This window comes from Trachemys scripta, chromosome 1, assembly GCF_013100865.1.
Source record: "Trachemys scripta elegans isolate TJP31775 chromosome 1, CAS_Tse_1.0, whole genome shotgun sequence".
Taxonomy (NCBI): domain Eukaryota; kingdom Metazoa; phylum Chordata; order Testudines; family Emydidae; genus Trachemys; species Trachemys scripta.
The window spans coordinates 80491987-80514392 of NC_048298.1; the positions used below are offsets into that span (position 1 = coordinate 80491987).

General features: G+C 40.3%; 1 protein-coding gene across 6 annotated transcripts in view; it reads right to left on the reverse strand.

Moving 5' to 3' along the window:
- Window positions 1–2258: 2258 nt before the first annotated feature.
- The window catches only part of NR2C1 (nuclear receptor subfamily 2 group C member 1), a 96632-nt gene continuing 76484 nt past the window's right edge, over window positions 2259–22406 (reverse strand). For all 6 annotated transcript variants that reach the window (XM_034772950.1, XM_034772935.1, XM_034772943.1 and 3 more), the window contains 4 exons: window positions 18680–18819; window positions 13046–13183; window positions 6176–6281; window positions 2259–5364 (listed from right to left, as the gene is read on the reverse strand). In XM_034772950.1, the coding sequence (XP_034628841.1) occupies window positions 5190–5364; window positions 6176–6281; window positions 13046–13183; window positions 18680–18819 (559 nt within the window). In that variant the 3' untranslated portion in view covers window positions 2259–5189. The remainder of the gene's footprint in view (window positions 5365–6175; window positions 6282–13045; window positions 13184–18679; window positions 18820–22406) is intronic.

Genomic DNA, 22406 nt, shown 5'->3' on the forward strand with positions numbered 1-22406 from the left:
GGGGGTGGGTTTCAGCTGCAGGGCTCTGGGGGTGGGCTCATTTTTTAAAGCGTTGTGGCAGTTTCCTTTGAAGGTTTTCAAAAGACAAGCCTGGGAGCTAAATTTCATAATTCTGGTAGACACTAGAATTCATGGACTGAATGGACACAATGGAGTTAGGGCTTATTACAAATATTTGCAACCCACAACCTTCCCCTCCTTTTTGTCCTATGACTGCAGAGGTGTTAAGGGCCACTCTACCCTGAACAGTCCCTTAGAATACATGCTAAACTACTTGTGTTAAACAATCTATGGCTGCTAAGTATCTGGTGTTCCACAACTCCAGTTGAAAAAGGGACCTGGCAGTGTCTGGTCAGATGTACTGGGGGGGGGGAGGGGAAGGGGAAGGGGAAGAGAGAGGCAACAGGTCATAAACCCGCACTACCCCTGCTCAGCTGGGGCCACCTCATACCTGCATCTCCTGAGCAGGAGGCAGCAGGCCCCGACTGGAGGGAGCCCAGCTGGTGGGGGAGGGAGGTGGAGAGGATCCAGCAAGGAGGAAGGGAAAGCAGAGAATGACAGGGGGAGAAGGGAAGGAAGAGGAGCGAGCCAAGGAAGAAGCAGAGCAGGAGTTGGGGCCTTGGGGGAAGAGGCAGGGCAGAGGGTCTGGTTTGCAGGCATTAGAAAGTTGGCAATCCTAAAACAATCTGTTCCACCCTGCATTTATCTGTGGTGCTCAGAGTATCTTTTCCAGACCTGAAGAAGAGCTCTGTCTGGCTTGAAAGCTCTCTCTCTCTCTCTCCAACAGAAGCAAGTCAATAAAAGATATTATCTCAACCACTGTGTCTTGCTAATCTAATCATATAATCAAAAAATTTCTAATTATGGGAGCTGGTATGAAGATAGGCTTTCGAGCCTGGCAGTTTAGCTCTCTCAATTATCCAAAACTCCAACTATCTGAAGGCTTCAGAATATTTAACAAGGAGAATCCCTATACCCAATTCATGTGTTCTGCTATAAATGAAATGAGCTGTACTAATTACCTCTCACCCCATCCCCACACTCCTAGTTAATTTAGGAAGTTAATTTGAGCAACCTTTACTAACAACCCAATCACTAAAAATCAGAACAATTGCTAGTTAAGCCAGTATCAACAGCCACAGCATCTTCAACTTCAACATTACCCAAACATTAGAATACTCAAGCATAACAACAAATTCCAGAGATGTACAGCAGACACCTTTTCAATTCCACCACAGAATCACGCCACAATGCACACATCCAGTATCTCACAATTACATTGAAATGCAAAACCTTAACTCCCTTCAGACAACGATATATTTCTTATGGGCATGCATGTAGTGAAAAAGTCTGTGATGTGTTATTTGTAAATTAACAAATATGAGGTTGAGGTTAGGGCTTTGCATTTGAGTGCTTGGGGCTAGGGGAAGCAGGGCTGTATGAGGAAGGTCACAGAGGGGGGATGAGAGTTGTCCAGAGGCATTCATGGCTTGGTGTGGGCTGTGTGTGTATTGTATTAGAGAAACAGGAGTGAGCCCATGGAGAAAGCAGGGTGCATGTGATGGGGAGGATGTAGAAAATATTTTGGGAAGTCATAGGGGGAGTAGGAATAAATAGGGGAGGTTCAGAGGGAGAGTGGATGTGTGTGACACAGACCATCTCATGGAAGAAACTGTGGAGTTTCTGCTGAGGGAGGAAATATGCCAGGGGAGAAAAAGCTGGAGAGAAGCTGCACTCCAACAAGCTTCCTATGATTCACCAGAGGATCACTCTTTTCCCTAAAGCTCCTCTCCAGACTCATTTCTTCCCTTCTTAGGTGAGCACAAAGCCGTGTGAGGGAAAATGGATTAGGAAGCAGAGATGAAAGATAAGGTATAGAGATTGGCAGGGATGGGGAACAGGACCTGGCAGCAGGGGTTGAGATCAGGTGGGCACTGGGGCCAGAGTGAGACACAGATTTAATTTTGTTTTTGGGGGAAGATTCCTTGTTCCCTCCTCTTGCAATCAGGCAAATTTGCAACGACTCAAATGCCAACATCCACCACTGTTCCCAACAAATGAGGAATAAACACATTAACTGGATGTTTCTGCAAAGATGACAGGCAGCAAAACAGGTAGCTTTGACACTTACATTGTCATAACTGTATTTCAGACTTAACACTCCTCAAAATAGATGGCAATTCGTTCCCTTGGGCTATTGTTTCAGGTTACCAGCACACTCTTGTGGACACCACATTAGTTACATTCAGAAGATTGTCTTTTGGTTGCAATGGAATAGACGTTTAATTTTTTAAATATTTAAGCTACCAGTGAGAAGCTAAATTCTGTAACAAGAGATGGATCCAGAGGCCAATTCCATAATGGTAAATATGGGACGACCTTGAGTGTTTTAATGATTTCTCCAAGAACTATTGTATCCTTGAATACTTAAAACTGAGATAAAACCAAGACCAAAATCAAAATTGCTGCTGTAATTTGTAATACATTCTTAAACAAACCAAAAAAATCTTCCAATCCAGCAATGTCCTACTTCTTATCCAAAATTGATTCACCAGTCTTTTAGTTCTGATGGCATTGAATAAACATCCTGAAATATAAATTATAGTTTGTGACATGAACAACCATTACCAGAACTCATAATGGCACATTTCTATAATTATCAATGTATAGTGCTTTAAAAGCAAAGGATACTGCTTAGTCAAAGTTTTACAATAAATTATCAGATGTATTATGTATGCAAACTCATAAGCTAACAGCTAGAGAAACTAAGTGTTAATGGCAAAGTTAGAAATACCAAACTACTAGCATTGTCCCAATGTCTTCTTATTGACAATATTACATTGCACAACAATAGTGTACCCAGACAACCTATAAGAAATTGAATACACTGTCACAGTCTATGTATCAATTCATATAAAATACTACAAATTGATAGGTAATTGCAATTGTTATTCTATAATAAAAAGTTACAATTTATTTTAAAAAATACAGCCAAAATAGAATTTACAATTTTAGTCAGGTTTCAAGACATTTACAGTAGCTTTTATACAACAGCAAGACAATCACTGCGACATTCTGATGCTTATATTAAAACTGAACTACCAGTAAGATGTAGATGTGGGATGGAATGAGCAAACAAATGACTTTCAGAGACACTGAAGAGAGGGGACACAGAACAAATGTACTAAGAGGACAGGATTGGTTTGTAATGCAGTTGACATTACAATGAAGTTCTTTTGAAACTATTCAAAATGTAACTATAAGCTGTACCAGGAAATATACCAGTAAGAAACATAATCTAGCACACTGTACAATAAATATTTTTAAGAAAAAATTATTTTGAACTACTCAGTTCATTATTTAGAACAGTGCTCCCATCTTTAATTGAAATGTACAAAACTATTCACTTTTCCATTCAAACTGTTTATACTAAAAATCAATTTTTTCCTTAAATCAAAAGTTATAAACCTGTTGCAAATAATTTTATCCTTCAACTGGCAAAGAGGCCATTCTTTATTGTCTGGTAAAGACCATAGGTTGACAAGTCTTGACTAGATGCAAACTAGTTAGATTGGCGAAGATTGAATGCTGAAAATAAATAAAGTAGGTGTTGTAGGGGACATCCCCCAAAAACTTGTCAAGCTAGAGAATTTTTAAAAATACCTTTAATGCCCATGATGTAGTAATTTTCAGAGTTTAATTTTCAGTAGTAGGTCAACTGATGTTACCAGACAGTAACAAAATAGGAAAGAAATTGGCCAGCCTTCTATCCAACATCAACATAGCTCAGAAAAATTTAACTGAAGACAGCAGAAGCTATTCAACAGAATGAAACCGAAAACAATCAGAATGGCAATGATGTGAGAATCTGTGGACACTGTTGATCAGAAAAATGTGTCTGTTTAGACAAAAAAGTTATGGGCTTGAGCTGAAACTCATTAAAGCTGGTACATTTATCTGAGCAGCAGTAAACTTCAAAGCAAGCTTCACTCCTTAAAAAAGCCCATAAGACACCAAAGTGCAATAATAACTGCAACAGTTAAAATAAATGCTGGTAAATGAACAAAATGAATATAAAAATAAAAATCCCTTTATTCAGTTATCTGTTTTATTGTTTAAGATTACCCCTACTAAGAAAACTCAGCTCCTGATCAGAAGCATGAATTTATATTACAAGAAGTGAAAAGATTTATTCAAACCTTGGGGAAGGGAGAGAATGTGGTGAAGAGAACAGAAGAACCTGCATTATAGGGCCTCAGGTCATGATAAATAAAAGAATGATGGCCCACCAGGCACAGAACAACATGTACTCTAGGCTCAATCAGTACTACAAACTTATTTAGTTAGAAAAATACAACAGAAATCTGATATAGTAATAAACTATTTTCCAAAATAGTTTATTCTTAGTCAGTTTCCCACTGTATAATACAAATAGCTAGTATCTGCCAATACACAACACTAGAACATATTAAACTCTTGACATCCAGAATAGCATCAATCTTATTGCCAATAATGGAGGAGGACTATGATCTGCTGCATCGAGGTATCAACAGAATATTAAAAAAAATCTGCGTGCTTTCTATTATTTCCCTGCCCTTTTCATGGTACCAACTGCTTCATAAAACAAGAACTTCAGCTCTTTTCAAAGTAGCAGAAAGAAAAATGAAGTTGATTACAAAGGTCTCACTTCAATTGAAATATTTTTACCTTTTTACAATTTCTGACCATCATGTTCCATTGTATCAGTGAGAATGAATTATAGCAAAACACTGAAAACACAACTCAGAGAAGAAGGTTAATTTATTTTTTTCTAAAATTAAGTAGTGACACCTTAATTCAGTCAACACTCTTCTTCACCAGGCTGGATTTTCCTATTCGTTTTGGACTTCATAAACAAAATTCCAGGTTCATCTATCTACAAAAATACAGTGGATAATTTTTGATTTTCATTAAATGCCAGATAATTTACAAGTCCTTGAAAACCAGATGAAAAAAGGAAGTCATCCTGTATCCCTCAAGACACTCTGCAGCATTTCACAAATGTACTGGAAAGGAGGAATTTTAGCCTTCTTTAAATTTTTAAAAGTTGCCGGGGAAGGCTTCTTGCCATCTCTTGGAGACAGTATGCCATGACTGCCATGGTGATGTACATTTATGTCACCACGGCATAGAATCCTTGTTTTCCACCTTTATACAGAATGACCAATAATTTGAGAGTTGTAGTCCGCTGTCTCCATTCTTAGGATATATGGGATGATGCTGTCAATCTGAACATTTCCAATCAGTCCTGCAAAGAACAACTCTTCTGTGATGGTGGCACTCATCAGTCTGAGGGCAGGCAATCGGAGAAGAAGCCTAGATAGCCTGAAAAACAGGTTTGGCAAAAGAGAATGATAGTTTAGTAGGCAAAGCGAGGCTTCCTTTTGATGTTATCCAGTTATCAATAAGAAAAAAAATTACAAAAGGATTACACTTTTGGTCATGGTTCAATAAAAGCTCAGCTCTTAGGAGGTCTAGTATTAAGCTTTTGTAGGTATGGAGGACAGATCAAGTTTTAAATTAATCCAGTATTTAATTTATAACCAGTCACATCTTTGACATTAGCGCAAACAGATATTAATAGGCATTTCAATATATGTAGCTTGCACAACCTGCAAAGGCCTGCAGCAGGCAAAAAAACCCCAAAAACAAATGGAAGACCTGGCTTCAAAGAGTCAGGTAAGTACAATTTAAAAAATTTAAATACATTTTCATAAAGTTTAACTTTTAAATGTAAAATGCACTGTTATTTTGAAAATTATTGGATATAACAATAAAGTCATACACATATAGTGACTAAGAGTGGGACTAAGGTTTTTCAACACTTTTCACTTAATTGATTCTCACATTTCTTAAAATGAAATACTTCTCAAATCAAAATAACTGAAGCTCTGAAGAAAATAAACGAAAGAAAAATCAAGCATGTGATGTATATACACCGCTACCTCAATATAACGCGACCCGATATAACACGAATTTGGATAGAACGCGGTAAAGCAGTGCTCCGGGGGGGCAGGGCTGCACACTCCGGTGGATCAAAGCAAGTTCAATATAACGCAATTTCACCTATAATGCGGTAAGATTTTTTGGCTCCTGAGGACAGCGTTATATCGAGGTAGAGGTGTAATTTACATACCTGTAGGTATCATCTGGATATGCTTTTGTTACATAATCTTGGAACTCCATGTAAGCCTTTTCTTGAAACTTTTCAATCTGTATCACATTTTCTAGACCTGGGTGATCTGAAACAATTTATATGGTTATACCTGCTCTGGATAAGATGCACAAAACAAAAACAACAAAGCCCAGCTGGGGCAACCATCCAGTTAATTACTTTGCTACTGTAGCAACTTCTGGGTGTTTTCTGACAATTTTGATGCTGGGCACCTCCCCTTATTTGGATTCTTTTCTTAGATGACAGAGATCTATTTCATTTAAGTTGCTCAGATGAATATATTAAACTGCTCTAGTAGTCCAAGCAAATGCAGTTCTCACCACATGTATAACTATTTACATAATCTCATTCACATTTGATCTTGGCTCCAGATACTGTGTTGCACCAGAACATGGCAGTATTATTCTGATGTTGACAGTTCATTGGAGGGTTGTGTGCTTAAACATTATAGGGAGTTTAGCTGCCATTCCAGACTCCATTTTCTTTACTTTATTTCTTCTCTGAAACTGCTGGAGCTAATTGCCCCCCAGTCTCTCTCCCCCTTCTGCAGACCAATTCCTCCCAGCCCATTGTCTGCTCCCCGCACTGGTTCAGCTCTGCACACCTGAAGGGTGGCCAGTTCCCCCCGAACCTGAGTCAGTGCTGATGCCTTGTCCGGTGAGCTTGGCATGCTGTGTGCTTTCTGCGTCCCTTGCCCTGTGCTTGCGATTCATCTGCAGCTACCTCCTGCCTCTGAGGTCAGTGCAGCGCAGCTGCATGCCCTGCTCCTGTCAGCCGCTGTTGCCTCACTCTCCTGTGCATGCTGTGGAGTGAGGTGACAGCAGCCAGCACAAGTAGGGCACACAGCCACCACTGCACCAACCCCACAGGCAGGAAGAGGTGATCGGAGATGACCTGAGCCAACCCAGAGAGCATCAGATTGTTTTTATACCCAGTCTGAACCCGACACTTGTAATCAGGTGCCATCAGGTTCGGATTGGGTTGGAAGGTGCTACAATTCCCTCAAACCCAATATTTCATAGATCAATGGTATAAACATCCTTTCCTGTCTAATAATCCCTCAATTTCTTAACTCCATAAGCCATCTATAAAGCATGGTTCCAAAGTAAAGAGCAGAAGGGAAGGTCAAGTGTGATTGCGTAGAGGAAACGTGTTTTGAGAACACGAGTTACTGCTGGAAGTAACTTCTTTTTTCTCCTTCATGACATTACTTTCAGAGCCCAACTATAGGAGGTTAGCTAGTAATAATATCCCTAAAAAGGCAGGCTGAGGCACTCTGCTAGTTCAACAATGACTAAAGCACTGCCCTGCTGATACTAACGTGTATTCTTGATACCATGTGGAAAGAAAAGCCATTTGTGAACATATGAATTGAACTCCATGTAGCAGCCATACAAATTTCAGATAGGGGCATATTGTAATACATTCCCATTGAAGCTGCCATCCCACTAGGTCAGTTAGCCTTGAGATACTGAAGGCACAAACATCAGCTAGTTCATAACTTGACTGGTTGAACATTCCTTTCCAGTTAGAAAAGACTTCCAGGGATACTTCTGAATACACAAGTGTGAGGAGAAAGTAACTGGAAACACACAGGAAACTAGGTCAAGCCTTTGACATTTGAGCAAACTTTTAAAACCTGTTCCACTTTACAGTGTAAAGCTTCCTAGTGAAATGTTTTCTAGACTCCCACTGCCTTGATCTCTTCAGACAAGGACAAAACATCCTGTCCTAAAACCTAGCAGTCATGCTGTCAAGTAAAGGCTGTTGAGGCATCTTTGCATCACCTTGTTGCTGTGTTGGAGCAAGACATATCAACACAGGGAGAGTGAATGAATAATTTTTGGATAGAGAAGCAAGTCTACCACAAGGCATGAACTATCCCTCTGTAAGACTAGCCTCTTATGAGCCAGTTGTGCCCATAGGTAGACTTCTGATGAGTCAGATGAGTTGCAGCACTCGGTGAATACCATGGGGGCAATTGCTGAACCTCTCACAAAACTGAGGTACTTCTTGTGGTTATCTGAATGTAAAAGCAAGCATATTAAATATCAAGGGCACAAATCAGCCTTGAAGTTCTTGAGCAAGGATTATGCTCCCTTGAGAAAACAGATAATTTTACTGTCCTTCGGTATCTGTTCAATATAAGGAGCTCAAAATAGGGTAGGCCTTTACTTTTGGAACTTCTTTCTGGTACCTTTCTTCCAGTGTGCCTTCCATTTCCAATATGTCCTTTTCTCCCACTAGTTTTTCATGAGAGGGATTAAAAAAAAAAAAAAAAGGAAATAGAAGGTAGACCAAGTTTTGTCACGCTATGAACTCCAAGGAGTACTCCCCCTTTCAATGATCTTTAGGACTCAGCTACATGAAGAAATGGCCTGTCATGCCTGTAAATATTGGAACAAAGAATCCTAAAAGACTGGGGTAGAAGAGGAAGAAGGAGGAGGACTTGGGTCCCCTGAAACTCACCCAGGGCTCTCTGGCACATCCTCAAACTTGCTGCTTACATGCAGCGCCACCAGTAGATGAAACTTCTGAGGCAGAAAAGAACACCTTTTCTCTCTTCTGAAAACAAAAGGGCTTCCCAGATTGTCTCTGTGTTTGCTGGTACCACCATTCCTGAGCCCGAAATATCTCTTCAACATGACAGCCATAGCCAAAGACCTGGCTGTAGTGTCCATGATATCAAATGAAGCCTCAAGAGAATTTTTGGACAACTAGCCTTTCTGGTATAAGACCAGAAATTCCTTGGTTTGGGGAACATACTGGGTCCAAGTAACAGCTCTGGACTAGAACAAAACATTTTATCTGGCCACAACTCTAGTAATTTGGTCTCTCTGTGCCCATGTTTTGATGACACTGTCCCAGCTCTAGATTTGTCATTTACAGCAGAATTCACAACTGGCCCAGAGTAAAATATTGGAAAAATAATTGACACCCACACTGGTAACCTGGTATAAGGAACCTGGCTTCCTTGAGGCAGAAGCAGCAGAGGAAGAGTGATTCCAGACCTCTTTAACCAGCTCATTGACAAGGAGGACTGTTTTTTTCTCTTTGTACTCCAGGATTTCAAAAAATGTATGTGGCTTGTTAGACAAAACTACCAGTGGAATACCGATATCACAGCCATTCTACCCACCAAATCCTGAAAGGCCTTGGCATAACTTACAGAAGAGGAATTCCTAGGACTGCCTCACCAGTTCCTGCTCCTCAGAGAGAATGCATCTGATTTCAAATCAGGTATAACTACCGCTCTTGAAGATTTAAAGTAGAGGAATCCCAGGGACCTCTGAAGAGGCCGTCACCTTCTTTGTAGGAGAAGGCTTCCTTTGGGGAAGTGGGGGGACGGGAAGATGTTGGTCTTCCATCATCTCATCACAGAGGCCACTTAAGGAGGAAGGGAACCACAGGACCAAAAGCCCCAAGGTACCCAGTACATGTATGGAGGACAACTGGGTAAAATTTTAATTTTGGAACTGTCCAGGCTGACAACTGAGGTTCCAAAAGTTTTCCTGTACCTAAACCAAGTTCCCTTTGAGGTGGAGCTGCAGCAGACTGGGAAAGTACCTGGTCTTCTCAGTTCCAGGAAATCTACAGCACCAATCTTGGAAAAGGGAGGAACCATGGATCCAACGATGGCTCCTCCATATGACAACCTGGAGTAGATTCATTGTGGGATAACTTGCCAGAGCATCTCTTTCTCTCACAGTACAGCTTTTTAGAATGATCAGTGCCAGAAGATGTGCCTTCTTTGGCTCCATCTGAAGAATTCGGGTCTTTAGCTGGGGGAATGTGCTTCATCAGCCTGGGATTTTATGGTAGGCATTAGCACTAAGGAAGGCTTATTGTCCATATTGTGCCTGGGAAGACTTTAGGGGAAGGTCTATCAGACTCTTGCATTACCAAAGCCTCTTGCAGCAGCAGATTCTAGAGTACAATCTTATGGTACTTTGGGACCTTTTCATGCCTATCTGAAGTACAGAACTTTGTGAGATAAGAGGAATCTCTTTTAAATCCCATTCTTTTAGATGGGCCTCCCATTGTAAGTAAGGCCGAAGGAGATCTAATATATATATTAAAAAAAAAAAAAAAAAAAAGACAAGTGAAAAAAACCCTTAAACCTAATCTGACAATGCAACTATTTACAACTAGATTTGCATGTATAAGATTAGAGAAAAGGAAGAGTTTGGCTCTGTCACTGCTCCAGGTGGAAGACTGTGGAATTTGAAGAAGGAGGATATTTATACGTGCGGTCTGTGGAACGTTGGGCTTGAGGAAATTGAGTGCATCCCATAACTGCCATCTGCTGTCTGAAAAGCTTCCCTGATTAGGCATGTGACTCCTACACTGGGGCTCTGTATAGGTAATGTCATGAAGAACGTAGAGGCACAGTATGATGATTGGTGTGGAGAGGAGGTAGTGGGGGGCCTTCCTGTTTATTACCTCCAGTTCCTGTGTGTTTCCTGATTCCTGAACTCAGTGTTCCAGTTCCTGTTTGTGTGTGTATGTAGTGTTGGGTGTGATAGGCTGAAGACAATGGAAAAACCTTAACATGAAAATAGGATGTTTTCCTGTCTGAGTGATGAATGGTTAAGTATAATGAATTCCTGGTGTTTAAATAATATGTAATGAGGTATTGTATGACAGATATAACCACTGTATTTTTACTGTTGCCTTTATTGTCTACATTCATAGATACGGCATAGTAAAGGCTACACAGCAGCTGCCTTCTATTCCTCAACACTCACAATCTATTGAAATAAAACAAAGCCTTCACTATTACCGAAATAGTATGAAAATAGAGGATACAAATTACGATGCTATTAGCATAGATGCTAAAATTATGATACTACTGACAGAGGGGATTTAGTGACTTTTTAAAATTCACCTCTGTTGGACATCAGCTTCAGAAAAGGTAGAGCAATAAGAAGACATACTTGTTATTGTTGCTTTTAGAACATTTATGAGAAAAATGAGCAGACTGCAGACTTGCTCAGCAAATATCAGAGTAAAAAACTGCTCTAAATACAGAAAAATACCTGGCAGATCATGTTTCCATATAGCAATTTTTGTTGTTTTCCTTTTTATTATAAATCTCTGGATCTGTAAATGATGGATGAAAATCCTGGGTTCAAGAGATAGTATCTTGGTGTAAATCAAATTACACACAAATGACTACATTAAAAGAATGTTAAAGTAGCAAAGTCAAGCACTCAAAAGTTAGGAGAAGCCAGAATTAAGGTTAATTTGGCCCCTTCTGTGTATCTAGTATGATACGATGTTTAATTACCTGATCAAACATTATTTCCACAGGACCGCTGCCTCAAACAGTGAATATGATAGCAACTCAATATTTTATTTCATCCTCATTTTTCAATGTGTGCCACTTCCTCTCCTCCCCCCCTTACTTACTGCACACTATTCAAACCCTGGCTCTGAATACACAATTACTTATTTCTTCATGAAGTTTTCTATGTTGCTAATCACTATATTAGCTGAGTATTTCACAAACATTAATTTAATTTAATTTCACAGCCTCCCTGCGAAATGAGGGAGTGGTTTTACCCCCTATTTTACACATGGGGTACTGAGGAACAGAATGATTAAGGTCAGAAGTATCCACTAATTTTGAATGCCCATTTGACGTATCTAGGATCTGATTTTTCAAAGCACTGTATAGCAGTTTATACATTCAAAGAACACCTTCTGTTGTCTCCTGTGACAGCTGAGAGTGATCAGTACTTCCACAAATCAGGCCCTATGGTCTCATTTTGGGCCTCCAGAAAATAAGGAACACACAATTAGTGACAAACTGTGAAAAGTTTGGTCTAAATGACTTGTCTACCACACACTGGAACTCCGACAGAGGCAGGGATAGAATCCCATTCTCTAGGACAGCATTCAACATCCTTAACCATGAAACTATCCTTTCTCTTCCTGCTATCCCCTGCCTCATTCACTACATCAATTCCAACTTCCACAACAAATGGAGTCCTACAGACAACAGTATCCTTTACTACACAACACTGAATCATCCCCAGAGCAGGTCCACCCTGTGCACTGAATGCAGCAGGTGTCCTGTGGAAAAAATAGTATGTGATCATATAATTAGACTGTATCATAATACATATGCACAAGGCAGCTAAATCAAGGTTGCAAAGGCAACCATGATTCTCGCATTTTCTAACTTTTGTATGCTTGACTTTGCAACCTTAAAACATTCTTTTAATACACACCCCTCTCTCCTCACCCTCGCTCCCAAGCTCCTCATCTGATCTCTGTGTCACCCAATCCTGTCTCGGTCTCCCTCCCTCAAAGGCTTTTTGTCCCAATCTCCTAGTCCTGCCTGCCCCCTCACCTACTTATCTGATGTCACCCCCCAACTGCCAAACTGGCTCCTCAGTCTCTCCCCCCTCCAACTGATTCTCAAGGAGCAGAATTAGAGAAAATGATGGTAAAAACCATTGGTCAATCTGCCTTATCATTTCTAGCGTTGCTAGCAATGGCTGAGGTGCACTGGTGCTACAGCAACTTTGGGAGAAATGCCTAAAATTCTCAGTGAAGATGGAACCTTTGGTAGACTGGGAGAAGGAGAACTTTTAGATTTTAAATTAGCACCTAATTAAAATAAAAACAGGTTCACACATTTGTTGCAGCTATAGAACTAAAATGTCAGAAATGCATGAACTTGCATACAAAATTACTCTCTCCCACACCTTAACTGAAAGCTTGAATTTTGGAAAATACAATAACTTTTAAATACACTGTAAATACTCAGATCTCAATTGTCACAGAAAAGAACAAAATTTTAAGTTAAAAATAATTACATACCAGGACTGAAGAGGACGATTGCTTTCAGATAAGCATATTCATACCCATCTAGGCAAAGCTTAACCATACTGTTACAGAACTCTTGCAGTTTGAAGATATGCTCCATCACTAGTTTTCCTCTATCTGTAGACAGCTTATCTAGATTAGTACAAAAAATTGCAGAATGGATTTTTCTGGATAAATTTACTCCTGATTCTAAACGATTCATACAGCTGGTAATATGAATCCATATTCTTCTTCTGAAGGAAAAAACTACAGGCCAATGTATAGTATAGTATAGTATAGTATAGTATAGTATAGTATAGTATAGTATATTTATTATATTATATAAACACACTTCATGATTTGTCTGATAATCCTACTAAGGAGTCCAATGATCAGAGGTGGACTGGCACTTGAAATATTAATCACCAGAAGGGGGAAGAAGATTACATACTAGTAAATGGAATTCCCTGAATGTATTACACCCCTGCAGATGTACTCCATAAGAGTCATGTACCATGCTCACTCATCACAGAAGCGTTAGCAGCACCAAATCTATTAAAGAGCACTTCTTCCATTTTAGGATCCAAATATTCTAGAATCAAAGTCTGTAAAAGGATCCACCCCATGCCTGTCTTAGCTGTATTCCTAAACTGTCATTTTAAATACATGACTGCACTGGGAAAGCTTTTTTGGATAGTAGCATGATTACTTTCCCCTTTTAAAAAGTGAGATGAGTCAATTTTTAGGAATCCAAACCAAGCGGCTAGGTGAAGACATACAAAACATTCAAGATCTGGATAGAAAAATCTTGCCCCATTTAGGGGTATGAGAGCTAACACTACTAGAAGGAATACACCTCTGCCCCGATATAACGCTGTCCTCGGGAGCCAAAAAATCTTACCGCGTTATAGGTGAAACCATGTTATATTGAATTTGATCCACCGAAGCGCAGAGCGCCGCCCCCCCCAGAGCGCTGCTTTACTGCATTATATCCGAATTTGTGTTATATCGGGTCGCGTTATATCTGGGTAGAGGTGTATAAGGAATTCTCTGGAGAGGTCTATGAGTTTAATACCACAAGAGCCTGGCCCGTGCTAGAACAATTAAAGTAACTTGAGCCCCAATCTAACTATTATAACTGTAAAACAATTAAAGCAAATCTATTTCTTTTTAGACATATAGAAAAATCATAGAATGGCGATGAAGAACAAAGTATCAAAGACTGAGATGCTATGTGTATCTCACAAGCAATTACAGTCCTGTTAATTTTTTTTTTTTTTAGTAGAGTTGAACAACAAATACCATGGAACAAGATGTTTCAATATAAGGGGCTTATACCTGATACCTCTGAGGGTACATCTACACTACAAACCCACCATGTAATTACTGCAGTGGTGCAGGTCCACACTACCCTCCTTGGGTCAGTGGTGCACATCCTCACCTGGAGCGCTTCCATTGACCTACGAGGGGCAGTGTGGGGCGCTCAGAGCCCGGTCTCTCAGCTTTGCTGGTGGCTCCCTGCCATGAGCCTGACTGAGCCACAGGCTCCCTGCGGGAAGCCCGCTCCTTGCTCCCCGTTCCCTGTCAGGAGCGGGAGGAAGTCGCCTGGAGCGTCTTGTCCCTCCCTGCCCCATTCCCCACCAGTAGCAGGGGAAAGCCGCCCAGGACTTCTTGCCATCGGGGAGTGGAGTCCAGCTGCCCTGGTTTCTCAGCTCCCCCCCACACACACACCTGGAGCTGGGCAACCTTGTCAATTTCACGGCTCACCTGGGCTTCTCACCCCAGCTCCTAGCTGGGAGTACGGTCCAGCCGCCCCGCTCTCTAGGGCAGCAGGTGCTTTCTTGTCAATTTCACAGCTTCTGCCCTGAAACTGACAAGAACTCCGATGTAAGGGATCTAGTGTCTACACAGATACTGCATGGCCCAAACTACACCGACATAAGCCTTACACCTCTCATGGAGGTAGAGTTGTTATGCTGCTGTAGTAGAGCACCTACATTGGTGGGAGGAAGGCTGCAGTGTAGACATTGACATAATTAGACCAACATAAGCTGCCTTATGTTGACTTAACTGTAGCCCTGAGGGATATAAGATTTTTGCAGGTAAAGCAAAGATCTCTTTTTAAGAATTTTTTTGGGGGGAAGTTTTTCAAAAATTGGTGCCTAAATTTGATTTTCTGAGTAAATACCCTGATTTTCAAAATTTGTGAGTATCTAGCAGCTTCCCCTGAAATCAATGAAGGCCACTGGATGCACAGCAATTTTTAGAGTCAGGCTTCTCGTTTAGGACCCTAACCGTAGGCACTAATTTTTGAAAACTCTAGCCTTAAGAATTTCCCTTTTTTCTGCTGTAATCTTCCATGGAGCAAGATGAAGGGGATGTGCTTTGCTTCATTCCAGAGACCTCCACTCATTAAATAATTCAGTCAACTCAGGTGTCACTTTTTTTACCTTATACTTTTGTTATTGTTACTGCAACTCACCTAAAGGCCTAAGGTCACCTCCAACCTCCCAGAACAAGAAAAGAAAGACTGAAATTGGTGGGTTCTCTTCAGAACTGCTATTCTTCTCATAGAGTCTTAAGTAGCTCCTATAAGTGTTAGGACCTGTCTGTCTCATCACAGATCTTTCCATACTGACAGAGACCCAGTCAAGCAGCTGTTTTCAGCGCTTGAAGCGCCTTCTGAAAAGACTGCACCAGTCACCCTTGTATGTGTATAGCTTCAAACAGAGATGAAACCATACCAAAAAAAAAAGAGAATTGTAGGGAAATCCTCCACTGTTGCTCTAGCACCAGTGCAGCCCCACTAGTGCTAGTAACTGTGGGGGCACTGATGTAGATTGGCCACTGGCATTTTTACCACTGTGTCCAAGCAATGGAAGGTATTTTCCTTAAATTCTCAATGTAGACAATGCCTTGGTGAATGGTGAGTTTGCTGGACTGGGTCTGTTGCCACTCTAGACACACATTACAAGACCTATGAGGTGAGCTATCATAGGGTTAATCCCACACAACAGGTGAAGTCCAAGAAACAAACAATTTTTCTTCAAAGACTCAGTATCAGATAGGAGTAAGATGAGGTGGTGACATGGCTGTGAAAGTTGTTGGGATTTGCACATTAAACCTGCAACATTAAATCAGCTAGGATCAGCTGAATAGTTCATAACTGCAAGAGCTTTGAAAAGAAACAGGAACTTCCAAATCTCTTGACTGGGATGGGGGAAACCAGATCCAGGTAAGAACTGGGTCAAGCAAAAAAACGGTAGCACTCAGTATGAACAAGATGGTGTAAAAAAAAGTTACTCTTATAGGATTACAAGGGATGAGAGGGGGTGGCACCGGGGTAGAAATCACTGGAATATGATATTTCTGTACTGACAATGAGTAACTATGCTGTAGTAGTTGTCCTGGGAAACCTAGAGGTTTTGGAAGCTGAACCGGGGCGGGAGACACAGTTTTCAGAACATTGCAAAACATGATTGCTGACTGTGGTATCCAGGAGACAGATAAGGCTTTTTGTATTGCAAAGACGGATTTATCTTATCTTGGGCAAGGGCAGAAGTGACTTAAAATGTGGGGAAAGGAGTGTTTTGAATTTCTCATTTTCCACTCCCAGTAAACCAGGACTGCAACTAGCAGTCTCATTGCACACCACCCCAAAATCTACTAATGTGCACCAAAATGACAATTAGCTTGATATTTCTGCTAAAAGTATCAGTAGTTAGATAATTATCACAGAATCATAGAAATGTAAGATTGGAAGGGACCTCAATAAGTCTTCTAATCCAGTCTCCGCCTTGAGACAGGACTAGGTATTATCTAGACCAGTGTTTCTAAACCTTTTTGATACCATGGACCAGCTTTCTGGCTTCCTAAACTGTGTCAGGGAAATCTCAGGGACCGGCACCGGTCCATGGACCTATCGTTGAGAAACACTGATCTAGACCATCCCTAACAGGTGTTTGTCTAACCTGTTCTTAAAGACTTCTACAAACCTCCCTAGGTAATTTGCCCCAGTGATTAACTACCCTTACAATTAGGAAGCTTTTTCTGATGTCTAACCTAAATCTTCCTGGCTGCAACGTAAGCCCATTACCTCTTGTCCTGTCTTCAGTGGTTAAGGAGAACAATTTATCAGCCTCCTCTTTATACCAACCTTTTATATACTTGAAAACTGTTATCATGTCCCTCACTCAGTCGTCTTTTCTCCAAGCTAAACAAACCCATTTAAAAAAAAAAAAAAATCTTTCTTCATAGGTTATGTTTTCTACACCTTTAATCATTTTTGGTGCTCCCCTTCAGATTTTCTCCACTGACTTTATATTGTCAGGCTGTAGTGTTACCACCCGGAATGAAGGACGGCAGTCCACATTTATCTTTGAGCTTCTATCTTTGGCCTTCTGCATCCTCTGGCAGCTATCACAGAATCAGTTTGCATCTAGTTCACATTCAGAAGCATTTTCCGCCCCCTCACTAGCACAAGGATTATTATTTTTTGGAGGACGTGCGTGTTAAAACAAATTCTCAGGTACAATTATGTGGCAGTTATGAATAGAGCCCTGACTAGCATAGCTCTATGGATGATGAGTTATGTCATGATACCTACAATGGGAATCTACAGACCCAATTCATGAAGGAGAAAAAAATATTGTAACCTTTCCCTTCTCCATAATACATTTCAGTCAAATTCAAGTACATTTTAAAGTTAGGACTGAAAAGAAGCAAAAATACTTAAGTCTCCAGGAACATGGAGAATCAAATTAATATGCTAAAAGTTTCTTACACTATAAACTGCTTCTAGTTTTAGGAACATATTTTACATGATTTTCCATAATGGGACTTGTACAGTAATAGATCTTAAGGCCAGAAGGGACCATTGTGATTGTCTAGTCTGACCTTCTGCATAACACAAATAATAGCATATCCATGTATTAATAATTCCTTCTTTAAATTAACAGTAGCAGTGCTTGAATTAGAGTATGTATCTGTTAGAAAAACATCCAATCTTGATTTTAAAATTTCCAGTGATGGAAAATCAACCACAACCCTTCGTAAGCTGTTCCAATGATTAATTGCCCTCACTGCTAAAAACTTGCAACTTATTACTCTTTCACTTCTCAAATCATATAAGTTACACACTGCCCACTAAGTTTGTTTAGTTTGTGAAATCTTAATTCTACTAAAACTCAGAATTTAGTCTTGCTTTATACCATACAAAACAGCAAGACTTCCAACACAATTTTATAGAGACTGATGACTGAATGCAGGACGCAAGTAAATTTTGACTGCACTTATTTTCCTTGAGGTTGTTCAGCATATCCTATTGAACTTTGCATTTTTAATTAGAACAATTATTTGTATATAAATTTTCTGGGAGGGAGAGAGAAAACGAAAAGGAAGGGGACACATTAAAATACAGTTTTTATTATTACTAAATGTGACTAACTTCTGTAGGTTTGCTAAAATTTTCCACATTTTTCATGGACTTTATATTATTATTTCAATAGTGGCCATTCAATAAATTCCCATTAACAATTCACAGACAACTAGTAAACTACTGCAGAGTATAAAAATTATGCACTGACATTTAACTCATGCTGTTAATTAACTCCCCATTTACACCCTGAAAAATGGCAGGATGCATCTTACCTTGCTGTAAGCTACCATGCAGGTGATTAACAAATGCAGTTAATATAGTTGCCACATTCATCACTTGTGAACACTGTGCAAGACCAAGTGTAAAAAGTTCATTCCAGCAGGCTTTTACTAATGATATGCTGTTATCTTGCCTATTTAAAGGAACAAAAAAATTTGGTTAATGAAATTGTTTACTTGCAATTAAAGAGTGCTTTACATCTGCAGAGCACAGTACAAATAGTAACAATTAATCTAGTTTAGGCATTACTACCACTTCCAACAAATCAAAATCCAGATCAAAAATATTTTTATTTGCATGGTAGAATTAAAATTCCCAGGTTTATGTTAAAAGTGGCATTTGTATAGAAGTTGGTTTATTTTTAAAGAACTAAATATTAATAGTCTGCATCACAGAACTGGCCACCCAAATACTCTGAGAGAATTTGCTTCAATACAGAAATAAAACACCCTCCAATTGCACACCAACTGAGTAGTTCTCAACTACCTCCCCACACAAGAACCCAGAAGGGGTATCATCAAACAACAACAATCCATACTCAGTGGGGACCCCCATTCTGAAAGAAATCTTTCCTGAACCCCTCTGCTGGCCTTCAAACAACCTCCCAACTCTCCAAGCTCAGCAGCAGCAAAGACAGGAGAGGACACACCAACTCAAAGTAGCACCAGACCCTGCCAGAACAGATGCAAAACCTGCAGACATGTCTCCACTGCAACAATGATCAATGGCCACCCCCACATACCTTTCTAAATCCATTGGTCCTACATATGCCTATCACAACATGTGGTGTACCTCATACAGTGCACTAAATGCCCCAATTACAACTATGTGGGTGAAACCAGACAATCACTACACTCTTGAATGAATTCACGGAGGAAAATGATAAAAGAAAAAACATTGTATCACCTGTGGGTGAACACTTTCCACAAAGTGATCACACTATACCGGACTTATCCGTCCTCCTCCTCAAAGGAAACCTGCACAACACGGTCAAGACGAGCCTGGGAGCTTAAATTCATAACTTTGCTGGACACTAAAAATCATCTACTGAATAGACACACTGGATTTATGGCTTATTGCAATAATCTATAATCACTAACAACTGCCCCCAATGTCACCTCCCCATGACTGGAAGGGTGTTAACGGTCCACTTCATCTTGAAATATATTTTAACTACTTATGCTAAACAATCTGTTCAACCTTATATTTAGCTATGACGCTCTGAGTACTTTTCCCAGACATGAAGAAAAGCTCAGTGTAAATTGGTCCAATGAAAGATGTTACCTCACCCATTTTGTCTCTCTACACCTCTCTAGCACAAGCAAGCTGATAGACATCATTAGTTACATTTTCAATGCATGTCCGATCACATTAATTTGCTCAGGGTTTACGCTAGTTTTCAAACAATATTTACATGCAGTGGCAGAAGTTCAAATGGCTCCTGTGATGAGGATGCTGAATGGCAGGCTGAAGGTCTTTTTTTAAAAACCTGAAAGCTGGCATGTTGTTGGATTATGTTTTTAAATAAATTTAGTTGAAAGTCAACAGCTGTTTCAGTATTTGATTTAGTCACAAAGGGGAAATGGAGACATCATGCAAGTTAATCGCAAAGAATTTATCCAAGGCATTTTAGATGTGGGCAGAGACCAATATGACTTATGTATGGGCGAAGGTTAACTTGCATTTTCTCCATTTTTTCCTCATAGTAGCTATAGTATTTTTAACATTTGATTTTTTTTTTTAAGAGTATGTTCTGAAATTACTCTGTCTCATAAAATGACACCTGACAGGAAAGTTATAGAGTGCACACAAGCTGTTTCTCTTTGTCTTGGAATTAAATGCATTTCCTCATGTCATACAGAACTACATGAAATATATCAGAGCTAAGAAATTTAAGAGAACTAATGGATTTTGCTGGACAAAGTGCAAGCTCTTAAGAAAATATAAAGAGAATGATAAAAACTGGTTTTAGTGGCAAGAGGCAATTTATTTCTGATAACTGCCTCGCCCTACAATAACCCCCCCCCCCCCCCACACACACACACACCTCTCAATGTTTGATAAACGTTTTTACTAATACTTCTCACTATCTTCCAGAATAGGTTAATAATGGTACAGTGACTACCAATAACTGATTTGCAAAAAGAGAACAATATCTGATGCCCAAGGCACACAGTTAGCTGTGTATCAGCCTCTCTCTACCTTTCTTTGGTAATTCACATCACCATTGCATCCCAGTTGCAAATGCAGGCTGAGTTCAGTCTCACCACTTGCAACTCATGTACCACAGGAAAGCATGAGATGTTAAAAGGTGACGAATTCAAGAAATGATAATATGCATAGGCAAGTTAAGTTCTCTGCCAACATCCAAACACAGGTTTTCATTTTCTAATGCAATGCAATGATCTTCACTTTATACTAGGGCTGTCAAGCAATTAAAAAAAATAATCGTGATTATTGCGCAATTAAAAAAATTAATCATAATTAATCGCACTGTTAAACAATAATAGAATACCATTTATTTTAATATTTTGATGTTTTCTACATTTTCAAATATATTGATTTCAATTATAACACAGAATACGAAGCGTACAGTGCTCACTTTACATTTATTTTTGATTACAAGTATTTGCACTGTAAAAAAACAAAAGAAATAGTATTTTTCAATTCACCTTATACAAGTACTGTAGTGCAATCTCTTTATCATGAAAGTTGAACTTACAAATGTAGATGTAAAAAAAACAAAAAACAACAAAAAAAAACACACCTGCATTCAAAAATAAAAGACGGTTACTCACCGTTGTAACCGTTGTTCTTTGAGATGTGTTGCTCATATCCATTCCATTAGGTGTGCGCGCGCCGCGTGCACGATCGTCGGAGAATTTTCTACCCTAGCAACACCGGCGGGTTGGCTGTGGAGCCCCCTAGAGTGGCGCCTTCATGGCGCTGAATATATACCCCAGCCGACCCGGCGCCCCCTCAGTTCCTTCTTGCCGGCTACTCCGACAGTGGGGAAGGGGGGCGGGTTTGGAATGGATATGAGCAACACATCTCGAAGAACAACAGTTACAACGGTGAGTAACCGTCTTTTCTTCTTCGAGTGCTTGCTCATATCCATTCCATTAGGTGACTCCCAAGCCCAACTTAGGTGGTGGGGTCGGAGTGAGACAATGCTGTGTGCAAAACCGCTGACCCGAATGCAGCATCGTCCCTGGACTGCTGCACTAGCGCATAGTGAGCTGTAAACGTGTGGACTGATGACCAAACCGCCGCTCTACAAATGTCCTGGATCGGAACTTGCGCCAGGAAAGCAGTCGAGGAAGCTTGGGCCCTCGTGGAGTGAGCGGTGAGGTGCGGTGCTGAGACACCTGCCAGGTCATAGCAAGTCCGGATGCAAGACGTAATCCAGGAGGATAGGCGTTGTGAGGAGACCGGTAATCCTTTCATTCGGTCGGCCACTGCAACGAAGAGTTGCGTCGTCTTTCTAAAGTGCCTTGTGCGGTCAATATAGAAAGCCAGGGCTCTGCGTACGTCCAGAGAATGCAAACGTTGATCCTGGCGAGTAGCATGTGGTTTAGGATGAAAGACCGGGAGAAATATATCCTGGTTGATATGAAACGGAGAAACCACCTTAGGGAGAAAGGCAGGATGTGGACGAAGCTGCACTTTATCCTTATGGAAAACTGTGTAAGGGGGCTCGGATGTAAGCGCCCTGAGTTC